Source organism: Gossypium raimondii, chromosome 5 (assembly GCF_025698545.1).
Source record: "Gossypium raimondii isolate GPD5lz chromosome 5, ASM2569854v1, whole genome shotgun sequence".
Classification (NCBI taxonomy): domain Eukaryota; kingdom Viridiplantae; phylum Streptophyta; class Magnoliopsida; order Malvales; family Malvaceae; genus Gossypium; species Gossypium raimondii.
This window is the reverse complement of record NC_068569.1, coordinates 1,508,974-1,521,968: the sequence shown is the minus strand read 5'-3', so window position 1 is coordinate 1,521,968 and position 12,995 is coordinate 1,508,974. Positions and strand designations below refer to the sequence as shown.

The 12,995-nt window shown below is 32.5% G+C and overlaps 3 protein-coding genes across 3 annotated transcripts; 2 read left to right on the top strand and 1 right to left on the bottom strand.

Annotated features, from left to right (window-relative positions):
• The first annotated feature begins 893 nt into the window (after positions 1–893).
• Positions 894–1,785, top strand: LOC105767452 (early nodulin-93). The gene is made up of 3 exons (XM_012586998.2): positions 894–1,053; positions 1,146–1,207; positions 1,298–1,785. The coding sequence occupies exons 1-3, from the start codon at positions 975–977 to the stop codon at positions 1,475–1,477; spliced, it is 321 nt and encodes a 106-aa protein (XP_012442452.1). The 5' UTR covers positions 894–974; the 3' UTR covers positions 1,478–1,785.
• A 5,184-nt stretch (positions 1,786–6,969) lies between these two features.
• Positions 6,970–8,282, top strand: LOC105770536 (RNA-binding protein involved in heterochromatin assembly dri1). Its single transcript, XM_012591779.2, has 4 exons — positions 6,970–7,179; positions 7,289–7,611; positions 7,822–7,892; positions 7,978–8,282. The coding sequence occupies exons 2-4, from the start codon at positions 7,298–7,300 to the stop codon at positions 7,986–7,988; spliced, it is 396 nt and encodes a 131-aa protein (XP_012447233.1). The 5' UTR covers positions 6,970–7,179; positions 7,289–7,297; the 3' UTR covers positions 7,989–8,282.
• A 1,277-nt stretch (positions 8,283–9,559) lies between these two features.
• LOC105770535 (uncharacterized) lies at positions 9,560–11,519 on the bottom strand. The gene is made up of 2 exons (XM_012591778.2): positions 10,538–11,519; positions 9,560–10,194 (listed from the first exon to the last, which is right to left on the bottom strand). Exons 1-2 carry the CDS (start codon positions 11,225–11,227, stop codon positions 9,904–9,906), a joined length of 981 nt encoding a protein of 326 aa, XP_012447232.1. The 5' UTR covers positions 11,228–11,519; the 3' UTR covers positions 9,560–9,903.
• Between the last annotated feature and the right edge of the window lie 1,476 nt (positions 11,520–12,995).

Here is a 12,995-nt window from a genome sequence, read left to right as displayed (position 1 = left end):
GGTAGTCAGGTCAACCTAATAAACCTGTTCCTACTTGGGTTGAATCACACTTTAATTTGTCTTAATTTAGCCTAAATTCAATTTAAATAATAAAAATACATGAAATATTAATAAATATTTTATTACAATTTTAATAATAAAAAAAACTAATTCCAGCTCTGCATTCTTCTACACAGAAAGTAAAACAAGCCCAACATCTTCCCCGCTGGGCTATCTTCTTGGAATTTGCCAATAACAAGTTTCATCTCCAATTTCATTTTAAAATCATCTCATTACAAGCTGTCGGCTCCACGTGATCTCTTTCTACTCCACCGTCCATGCTTTTTTTGTTGGGATCTTTATCCATAATTGCGTAGAATTTATTTATAAATTGTTAAAACTTAATTAAGTATAGAAATAAGATGTTATTTTCCATAATAATTAAAGTTTTATTAGACAAAATTAAACCCACTTTATATTTTTTATAAAATAAATTATATTATTTTAAATATATTCTGTCTTTTATATAAGCTGAACAAAATACTCATATATATTTAAAATTTGAACTTTATTGAATTTAACCTTTCAAACCAAAATTTTACTTAATATTATTTTCATTTAATCACAAATGTACCATAGTGTAATAATATATAAGGTGTGAATTAAAATAATATTTCTTTTCAGCATTAATAAAATTCCTTTTACATATTATAGGGAACAGTGCATGAGCAAGGGGCCGAACCGACAATATCAGAAATCCAAGTGAAAAAACAAGAGTCTCTGACGCTGGAATTGGAGGAAACCATCAAACACTCCCCTCAACACCCGAGGCACAGTCCCTTTTGTATCTCACACCCACTCCATAACACATTTTCCCCTTATAAATACCCATTCACTAATTACAATCTCTTCATCAAAACATTCACAATCATACTTACACTTTCTAATTTCCTCTTCAACTTGTTTCATTTGATTGTCATCATATTTACTTCATAATGGCTAAAAATGTGGCTCAATCTGCTACCTTGGCTTCCCTTGACCAAAAGCTGGCCTTGGCAAAGCGCTGCTCTCATGGTAAGTATAAACACTATTTTACTCTACTGGTTTACTTATTTAAACGAAAAGGTAACTTAAATGAAGATCTGTTTCTTCTTTGGCACCATCAGAGGGCGTGGTTGCTGGAGCTAAGGCAGCCATTGTTGCTACCATTGCCACTGCAATTCCGACTGTAAGTATACGATGGACAATATCCCACATTAGATCCTTTTTTTTTCTTAGTGATTGATGATTAAATGGTAACAGTACCATGCATATGCAGCTAGCTAGTGTAAGGATGCTGCCTTGGGCAAAAGCCAATCTTAATCATACCGCACAAGCTCTCATCATCTCCACAGCGGCAGGAGCTGCTTATTTTATAGTTGCAGACAAGACTGTTTTGGCTACGGCACGGAAGAACTCCTTCAAGCATGCTCCTAACAATATGGAAGCATGTATTTGAGCTGGTTTTAATTTAAACTCAACATGTAAGCCATAATTATATTACCATTCAGTTGGCTAAAGAAAAGGGGGGGGGGGTTGGGCGGGGAGACTTGTATTTGTATATATAAATAAAGATGGTTTTTTATTACAAGAAGTTTTATACCCTTTGCATTTGGATCGGTTTCTGTGTCTGGTAACTCATGTAATAAGAGTTGGCTGGTTTGCAGGGGCTTTGGGTATTAGCTTACATAGCTAGCACGAGGTTTTAATGGCTTTCTAGTTTATATTCAGATTCCAAGTCCACCTTGGATTTTTCTAAAATAACATAAAACAAAACCAGTGATGTTTCAGGGTTATTCTGTTATATTATTTATGGTTAGCAATATGTCTGGTTTGTGATTTGGGTTCGAAAGCCCAATATGGTATTGTTGTCTTTTGGACACTTACAATATTTGATTTAGGACTTCCAATATGCGAATCCTTTTCGCAACTATGAAAGTGATGGAACCTTACCGCTCAACGAATGTTTGTTTGACTGCCATGGATGCTATAAATGTAGGCAATATCTTGCTGATAGAGTAGCTTTCACTAATCTCACAGAAGCATCATTTTTTTATGGAGGTTGGAGACTTAAATTTGATAAGCATTCAGATCAATAAAATTAAAATTTTATTTTTTATATACGTAGATGGTATCTATAAAGATTAATGATAATTTTATTTCAACTACTTTATTCATAAATGCTAAAAAAATAAAATATTACAGGATTAATTTTTGAAAAATATTTCCAGCCGGAAGCTTTTTCAGGTGATCTATAGAAAAATGCTTTTAACTGGAAGCTCTTACTATTATTTTTCAACAAAAGTGCTTCCAACAGCAAGTCCTTTCTGCCAAATCAACAAAAGCGCTTTTAGTAGCAAGTTCTGTTCCCCCAATGATCAAGGCAAAAGAGCTTTTTGCTGGAAGCTCTTTTGGTGAAAAATGGCGGAAAGAGCTTCCAGCTGAAGCACTTTTTTGCGTATCACCTGAAAAAGCTTCCAGCTGGAAGTGTTTTTCAAAAATTGGCCCATTCCCATCAATTTTTATTTAATTGGCCTAGTCCCATAAATATTTTTCTTGACATTTAATGGTAAATTAGTCTTTTATTTCAATAGTAAAAAATAACTAAAAAATGTAAGACTTTTAAAATTTAAATTTAAACTATCATAATAAATGTTTAAGAAATCATGAATATAAAGATAAATATAATATTTTTTAATAAATTAATTTTAGTTATAGCACATTGCTCCTAACAAAATATTTTTTTTTGGTACAAGAGGAAGGAATAAACCATAACTACACCAAGTAAGGTCAAGTCATTCCAGAATAATTATCGTGCAGTAATTTGAGCATTTCATCCGGCGGTTGCATGAAAATATATCTATCCAACGGTCTTGAAAACACCATTGAAGTCAAACCATCAGCAACCCTATTACACTCTCTGAAAATATGTTCTATCTTAACCATCCAAGGAAATTCAAGTAAATTCTTGATGGCTTGACTTATAGCAAAATATTGATGATCCTATAACTAAACATTTAGGATTTAATTTATTAATAGCATTAAAAATTAAAGATACTCAATTCTAGTCAACAAACATGCACAAGGAGGGTTTATTAGTTTAGATTATATATACGCATAACATGAATTGGATCATACTATTTGTTACAATATTAGAATAGTTAAATATTTAAATATTCTAATCAACAAGGTAAATCTTTTAAGCTATGAAATACACAACTTATATTCAACAAGCCTAAATATTTGTATTAAATATAAAAAATAAGTAAAAATCAAAATAAATCAAATCTCACAAACTTAAAAATCAAAATTTCAAAATCTCTAGGAAAAAAAGTTCAACCATTCATATTGATAAAATAACAAAATGATATGCCTCTCTTTTAATTTTCTTTTCAATGGAATAGTATGAGTTGAAATAAGAATTTTGTATTAACAAAACTTGACAAAAATAATTTTAGGCTTATTTCATTCTAATTTTTTCACATATTTCATGAAAAGGTAAAATAAAATATTAGAATAACTTAATTCACAAACAATGACTCGGAAGACATTGAAATCCCCGAAAGATTTCTATCGGAGAGCTTTGGTGTGGTAATTGATATTCTAATCAGCTTAAAAGAATGGTGCATGTAAAAAGGCAATTGGCTGAAACGAGGTTAATGGAAGATAATTTAATGGAGCAGTAGGATTTAACCATCCAAATCCAATCTCTTCAGAAATTCCAACTTTATTTCAGATCTTTTAACAGCACGTGGATTGACAATCACTAGTTAATCTCGTACAATAATTGGTGCCAAAATCAGGAGATAGATAGATGCTGAGATTACTAGTCATTTTCTCACTTTTTTTAAAATGGTGTGATTATTATGAAAATAGGGTGAAAAATATTTCAATTTTTTATGGAATGTGAAATGTCCACCGCAACGCGTATACTTAAGGATTGAATATATTTTAAGTCATGTGGTGAAGCAAAAGGGTGGGGAAGAGAATATACAAATTTGAAAACCAACTGCTAGTAATGAAGGTGGATTCTCTCAAGTATTATTGAAGGGAAATGGACCCTTTTCTTCTTCTTCTTTTTCCCAAAAATTAAAACAGTGACATGTAGAGAATAAAGCTGGACTCCATGGCTGTTGTTCTAAGGTATTTTCCCTTTGAGGGAATATTCATCATGTCTACTTAAAATATAAAATTATGCCAAACAAGTAACGTTTATGACTATATGACTATTTGGAGTTCAACATGTTTACCATGTAAGCAATAGAGACCGACACTCATCTACCATAGTCATCACCTACTAGTATGATTACATAAGAAATTTTTGTCAGATTATACATTGTTAAGCTGTTATTTTTAATAGACTATTTAAATTGAAAAGATGGTTATCATTTGTTACCTACATACATTAGTTTCGGAACAAGTCTTCATTATCAACTTAGTTAAAATTTTTGAAAGTACCAATCAACCTATCAGGAGTTTCATCTTTAAAAATGAGACAAAACCAACACCACCTTTTTCGTTCTCTCCCTCAATTCTCCTCTTACTTACATCTCTATGTTATTCTCCCTCTCAATCTGCTACTTATAATTGATGTATTTTCGCTCTTAATGTTAAAATGACCTCTAATTTTACACCGATTTTTTTTTATCAACAAGTATATTCTCTTAGTGGCCTTTTAAATTGCAATTTTCGTTGCAAACACATTTTTTTTTGTTCTTACAGGGCTTTTATATTATTGATTGTTTTTAATATCTGGTGTGGGTTTGTTAGCTCTCAACTTTTGACACGATTTTCGTGGACGTTCTAAGAATCTTGGCAATGCCTTTATTATGAAAGGTCAAATGCAGCTCATCACATCATATGTTAAAAATAAAAAATAAAAAAGGATGGAATTTTTCAGGTGCAATGGAGCCCAACTTCAGTGTGCAAACCTTACTTTTAAAAATTTTATCCGATAATTACTTATAGCCCACCAGCGTCGGTCCGCCGCGAACCATATTCATCCATAACATTCCCCTTTTTTCAAGGTTCACTTTTGTGTGATTAGAGGGAAACTACAGATATAAGTCTAGTGTTTAGCTTAATTTATGCTTTTTATAAACCGAGTTAAATTATTAAAAAATATATTATTTTGAAAATATTTTTATATAAAATCTAAAAAAAATACATATATACGATAACCTAAAACATTGCAATATTTAAAATTATTTTTTATTGTTAAAAGATGCGATTAGATTCATAAGTGAAGCTCGATATTGTTTATCAACTAATAATAAATGTTTCAAACAACAATATTATTACAAGCATTAAGAAAAGTAGAATGGAAGTTACTCCCTAATTTGGCAAGTGCATGTGCATGGGTACATTTATTCCCTTGTCGAAAGAAATGTTACACATATACACTCATCAACCAAAAGAGAGAATTAAATTAGATGAGTTATTATTAACCATAAGATAAATCTCACTAATATTGAATCATTAAATATTTGGTTAAAATAAAAGCTCTAAATCCTCCAAAAATATATAAAAAAGAAGCAGACGTGTAACTTCATCATGAATAATAAATAAAATAATGTGTATCATTCACGGGATATTTTTGTGTATGCGCAGAAGCTCCAATTGATATGAATCTTCAAATAGCTTTTGAATTATTGCACGAAAGCGGAATCGAAACACTAAAAAAATTTAAAAAAAAGGAATTTTGCAATGCATGTGCATTATAAGGAATCAATTCCAAATGCAATGTGCATATATGTGTATATATATTTTTCCTCAAATGTTTTCTTAACCGCCACTGCATAAGCCTACTCATGGAAGCTACATATCTGTCTCTAGTTGGATGAGCCTCAGTTGGCACTGGACGTGCTCATCCAAGTCAGCTTTATGGGAGGAGCGTGACGTGTCTGCACAAGTGGACACCCCACCTCAGCAATCATTTTGATTCTAAAACTTAATATATATTAAACTTTATGTGAATTTTTTTAAAAAACTTGGTCAATAATAAATATATAGATGGAATAGTAATAAATTCGTAATTTAATATTATTGGACGACCATTGAATTTGTAATTGTTTTATTTGAAATAATATAAAAGTATGAAAAAATAAAAGTGTCGTCATTCGTACTATTAAAAGAATCAAACATTAAATAGATCCATTTAATAATAAAGTGATGTTGTAAGCACATACGCCTATATATGTGTATGTATGTATGTATGTATGCTTAAACTATTAACAAGGTATCCTCTAGTTTAAGAAGTAAATATCATATATATATATATATATATATAATTATGCTACACTCATGATAAAAAATAATATAAAATTGAATGCAGTTGGACTGAAATAGTAAAGATGATAAGGTAAAAATTAGAGTGTTATATTTTACATAAAAGATAAAAACAATAAAAATATATTATTGATTTAATAAGGCAATAGTATATATGTTAATTATTACCTAAATGAGTAATAATATCAATTCGACTGAAGTGTTAAAATTATTGAGTTAAAGATGGATTTCAGTATCAAATTTTACAATACTTAAAGTCGACTAAAATTTCCATTGAAACTAGTCTTGTGTTCAAGTCTATAGACAATCCTAAACCCCTTTTTCCCTTATTAAGAAAAAAGAACTACAAGACTTGAAAGAAAAGAGAGTTAATGGTTTATCTATTTATGAAGGGAAATAGTAGACTCCATATCCAAATAAGAGCTTCCCCTCATAACACCTATAGCTAGTGAGTAATATGGATGAAAAGAGAATATAATATTTTTACATTGTTTTCCAGCAATAACGATAGGGAATCACATAAAGAAAGAGGCATGCTTGCATGTTATGGAATTTTAATTTTGAAAAAGTATGCGTGCATGAATACATGCAATCATATGACATGCAGTGTACTGCTAACCCTATCTTCCCAAGAATACTGTAAAGTATCAGAACTATGACCAGCTTAGCTAGGTTTTATCTGAACACCCAAGAAAAAAAAATGTCAGCTTTAAGAATCCCATGAAGAACCCCCCCCCAAAAAAAAAACCTAGCCCTTTAACAAGTATATATAGCCCCTCCCATCCCAAACACCTAAATCACCAATTGCACTAACAAACTTATTGATTTAGCTACTACTTTTCTTTCACTCAAAGCCCTTTATTTTCTAAGGAGGTAAGCTTCTTCAATCTAAGCTTGCTTTCATTTTCTTATGAAAACCAGAAAAAAAAACTGGGGTTTGATTTCTTTTTCTTATTTTGTGGTTTGTAAAATGGCTTATCAGGGATAAAAAATGAGCTGGACAGGAGGAGATTGGATGTGTGCAGCATGCCAACACCAGAATTTCAGAAAGAGAGAAGCGTGCCAACGTTGCGGGTATCCTAAGTATGGTGGCCCTGATGTATCGACTTACTTGTACAACAGGACCGAAGCTTTGGCCGGTGACTGGTATTGCGTTGCCATGAACTGTGGAGCTCACAACTACGCTAGCCGACCAAACTGCTATCGATGTGGTACCATGAAAACCGACTATGGTGGTTACACTGTGATGGGGTCCGAAAGCAGTGCCCCACCTGGGTGGAAAACTGGTGACTGGATGTGCACCAGGTGAGTTGGCCTTGTTATAAAATTCCACAAATAAGCTGCATTGTCTCTGTTTGTGACATTCTTGATACTGCATTCTTTTCCATTTTCCAAGCAATGATAATAGGAAGTTTCAGCAGATAGTAAATTCCCATCACAGTGTTCATTTGAATGATGATGATGATGATATGCCTGATTTATCAAGTGAATGTGACTGCAATTTTGTATTGACAGATATGGGTGTGGAGTTCACAATTACGCTAGCAGGCTTGAATGCTTCAAATGCAAGACACCAAGGGAGTTTGGTAAGAAAAATCTTGGTATAGCCATTGCACCATTGATCTTATCATAGCATAGAAAAATGACATTTTTTTTTCCTTCTATTTTCAGATGGTGCTTAGGATATTCAAGAAGAACATGGTATGCAATGTCGCAAATTTTCCATCATCAGTTTCTGTTTTGGAATCAAATAACATATAGATAGATAGATAGATTAACCAAAGGTGAAGGCCTTTTTTACCAAGAATAGCTCATATGTAAACTGCACTGATCAGCAGAAGAGGTTTCAGGCTTTATGAACATGAAGCTTTGAGATTAATTTTTCTAATGGAAAATAATATCTTTGTTTCAGCCTGTGGGTGTATGTATGAATGTGGGGAAACCCATAATTGAATACTACTACATTTTTGGGCTAATATTACTTAAAGGACCACCGGTCTCAGCATTCAACAAATGCAATAAAATTAAATTCAAAATTAAGATAGCTGAAATTTAGAAATAAAGATTCAAGGGATCAAAAGGCAGGGTTTTGTCTCAGTGCAATAATTTATGATTCTTTTAAGCCTAAAACCTTTATGGAACTATATATATAATATAATAATGAAGATAAGAACCAGATGCTCCCTTCTTTAGAAGCATAGATGCCAATGCCCATTGCCAAGTTCGAAGCAAAGTCAAATCCCACACATTATTATTGGCACAAGTATTTGTCTGCATAACCTTTTCTTTAAGTAAATTTCTTTTACACATATATATATACACACATACTTTGTTGTCTCCCTCCTACTGCCCAGTAATGTAGCTTTTGTTTCACAAGATTCTAATTGGGATTGGGCAGTGCTGCTTTTATGTTGCTCATATTATTCTTTAAGATGTTTAAGTGCCCCAATTTCAAGTGAACCAGTTCTGCAACAGCACATCCATGGGGGGTCCAGAGTCTAGACAGAGGTAAGAGGGTACATTGCTATATGTTGCTCATTTTTTTCACTTTACACTAAAATAATTTCAATAATGTTGCTTAATAAATTAATTAATTTGGACTATGGAACCTAGCCATGCAAAACTATGGTGCTAAATCAAGAATCTTGTTACTCTGTTTCAATACAATGAAGGCATCGACAAATATAACTTTCTAAAAGTCTAAAACCAAACAGAATATTCAAACAAACATGCAAAAATGATTATGATAATCATTTTTAAAGCACCCAAAACCAAATCAATACAATTCAATGCATTTTCTTTTGTTTCTTAATTAAATCTTTCAAATGACCTTTCAGAAATTATTGGAACACTTGAGTGGCACTTTAGGATTTTGATGGGTTATAGGATTACGTTTATAATATTTTTTTTACTGGTTGTTTAGATTCTGAATTTTATTTTATTTTTACAGGCAAGCAATTATATTACAGGGGACAGGAGAAAGAATTTACAAACATGGGATTAAATCTCAAACTTCATGCCAGTTAATTAGAAACATAAGTTTTGTTACTAAACCAATGACGTGATATCAATGGAAATCTTTTATCATTGAGTAAATAATAAATTCCTATATTTTGTATTCAGATTTCAAAACGTGCATGGAAGTGAATGGATGCTGTTGTCCTCAATCTTCTTAGCTGCCCGACTGTTGTTTTAATGCTGAAATAATATATTACTCTCTTAATAATGAAATAATACAAAACGACATGGCGACTTGAGATGGCATCTTTTAAACATATTTCAACACGAATTGTATTGAATATGAAGAACATCTACTTTACAAAAATTTCATATCATCAAATGCAAATTAAGCCTCTGTCCCTTGTCTGTCTTTATTTGTAGGTAGGTATCTCTTTGTATACATTCATAGAGCGATCATTTAATTTGCTTCTAACATTATCGGTTCAGCCTTATCTTATTTGGTACTGTTGTTGTTGCTGTGTAAGCCTTGTTTTTTTTTTATTGACACCATAGTATGAACAAGATGTTGTGCACTTTCGATAGGCAAATATACCCTTACAAGTTACAAGACAGCAAGAGTTTCCATGCTTGTATAGTTCAAGTTTTCCTACGTACCTTCTTTGCAGATTTAGCCCATTTTATAGTTGTTCTGGCTAAAGCATCCATGGGATCCATACATTTTTTAAGAAGAGGATCCTCTCGAGGTAAAATGTTCTGCAGTACATCCGAAGCAAGGATGACAATATTCACAGCTCTAATTAAAAGAACCTGAATTGCAATTCTCAGCAAGTTTCGAGCCCCTTCTATGTCCCTTTGGTTCCATGATTCAGCTGCTGGCATTAGAATATGTTCCATCGTTTCCTTGTCTGGCAAAACCACCTCAAAACCCTGCAAAAAATGTGTACTTTTGGATGAACATAGTGAAGATTCTTCCTAGTGGCATGTTTTGTCTTAAATTAGTTGTTTCATATGATGTTTTCCAACCAAACCAAATAAAGGAACAGATTTTGCAAACAATGGCGAATAAAATCTTAATAAACTTGAATTTGAAGAGTTCCCCGGTTTCCTCTGATAACATGACTAAGCGCCTGGTCTAACAATTTGATTGTTGATTTTATGACCCAAAGTTTTTAGGACACAAATTTAGCTTTCTATTATCGTACAATGTATATAAACTTGATGATACCAGAAAAAAAAATCAAATCCAGAATCAAATAGACCATTGAGATACCTGATTCTGTAATTTTTGTTGATATGGAGCAACAGCTATGGTTTCACAGGTGGAAAGTACCCCAATTCGAACACTGCTCCCAGCATCCAGTGGCTTCAATTTCGCTTCCTTGAGCTCCCTGGCAACACAGTCACCAATGTGAAAAAAGGGCAGTGAGCAGCTCTCAGATATCTCATCATGCCATGCATTTGAGATATGGCATGGCATCACAATGCAACGAGCTCCAGATTTCTCGAGAAATATTCTTTTCTGCCTCAGATTCTGGATAATAATATGTTCATCATTCACTTCCGATGAATGAACCGGACGGCGGCCGCCGTCTAGGGCCGGTTCACTGCAGACAACGAAAGGAACACATTCCTCCCCATTCCTAGAGCTCCACCACACAAGTTTCTCAAGGAATATAAGAGTGGACAAAACAGAAACCCCTCCAATTATACCTACTGTATTGGCTTGGCTAAGCAGGGAATTCTGGGGCTGACTTTTTAGTTCGGTTGAACTTGAACCTGATATCTTTTTGGATTCATAAAAATCTCCATTTTCATCTGTTTGTACCAGAGTTGAAGACATTTGTACTGCAAAACATGGGTTTGGTCTTGTTCTACACTGGCTTCTGATTTTACTTAGATTACCTACAACTGGTGGACAGTTTACTTTATGGAAAGACATAGTCAACCCTCCATCAAACATCCCTAACAGATGAAACAGTTCACCAATGAAATGTGTAGATTATGTTCATGCCTCTCACTTTTCAGAGTTCACTGATAAAAGTATCTTCGGGGTGGGGGGTGACTCTAATTTGCAGGTTCCTAGATATTTTATCTTATTGATTGTAGAAAAGGTAAAAAGGCAAAGAAGGGCACACGGAGACGATGATCCTTAACTCTGCAAAGGGTATATTTATATCTGCATCAATGACAATGAATGAACAGTAAATGGGGAAAGGAATCTCCATACTTGTCACCGTCTTAGCTTCTGCCATTGCATCAATTTCCCACCGTTGAAAGCATATATGATAAATTAATAATTCAAGGAATTATTTAACAAATTCCAAATAAAGACAGACAGACATCACCTTTGGCCTAAATTATTTTTTACCCTTTTCCTGAAAACTGAAAATGTGACATTGTTTACAGCAAATTTTCACGCTCAGTTGTCAGAAGGGAAGTCCTTAACTATGGGGTGCTCAGCAAAATTACTGCTGTAATCGTCTGCTTGTGAAGCAACAACTCCTATGGACTTAATCTATTTTAGGGTAAACTCTCAAGTTGGTCACCCAACTTCTAAGCCGATTTCATTGTGGTTACTTAAAATAAAATATTTGCAAACTTTTAGATCGTTTTCATTTTAGTCACCCAAAAAATATTCTTTTAAGTATTAATTGGGATAAAAAAAATTAAGGATTAAAGTGAAAAGGTGGAAAAATTAAAATAATACACAAAAATTGTTAAATTATACTTGTTTATTCCATTGCCAAAACTATGAATTAATTGTTATTCTTCGTTTGGTAAAGAAGTGAAGAAAATTTATGAGTTTTGCTTGGAATAGAAGATAAAATTAATTAATTTAATTAATTGTAAGGATTTTCTTTGTTTTAGCTTAGCATGTAAGATTTAAGATCACATAATCAAAAGAAATTTGGGTTTCAGAGACAACTAATAAAGATAATTTTCATTGATAGTTTTTGAAAATAATTTCAAAACATCAAAATAAATTAAATAAATTGTTGAAATTTTTTATCCATTGATAATGTGAATCTATTTGCTACTATAACTTTGAATCCTAATATTTAAAAATTTTATATTTCAAAACCCTAATTTAGAATTTTAGACAACAGGATAAACAAGTACAAATTGATAAAAAATTCTATTATATTAGTTTCTATCACTTTTTACTTTAATCATTGATTTACTTTTTTACCCCAATCAATACTTAAAAAAGATATTTTTTGGGTAACCAAAATGAAAGCATTTAAAAGTTGGGTGACTAAAATGAAAGTGTAAACATGATGTGACATATAAAGTTAACCGCCATCAAATATTTAACGCTTGAGTGACTAAAATGAAAACACTCTAAAAGTTAAGTGACCAAATTGTAATGATTTAATTTTAAGTGACCACAATGAAAGCACCCTAAAAGTTGAGTGACCAACTAGTTAGTTTACGTTTTTTTTTTAACCCTTTTGAATATGGTGATGGGTTTTGCTGCAAGATAATGATGTGGATATTAATTTCTTTAAGGAACATAATTGACAAAGACAATTTGGTTAATTGATGGATGAGCAATCAAGAAATGGCGCATGGCAAAGAGCTTTTTGTCTTTCTTGGACAAGCAGGGTGAGAGACATGATTGCTGATCCAATAGAATCATGTCAGGCAGACACAAAGTTCCAGCCTAAAAACAATCTCCACTACTTCATGAATATGAAGGCTTCTAGTCTTACAGCTATTGGACACTG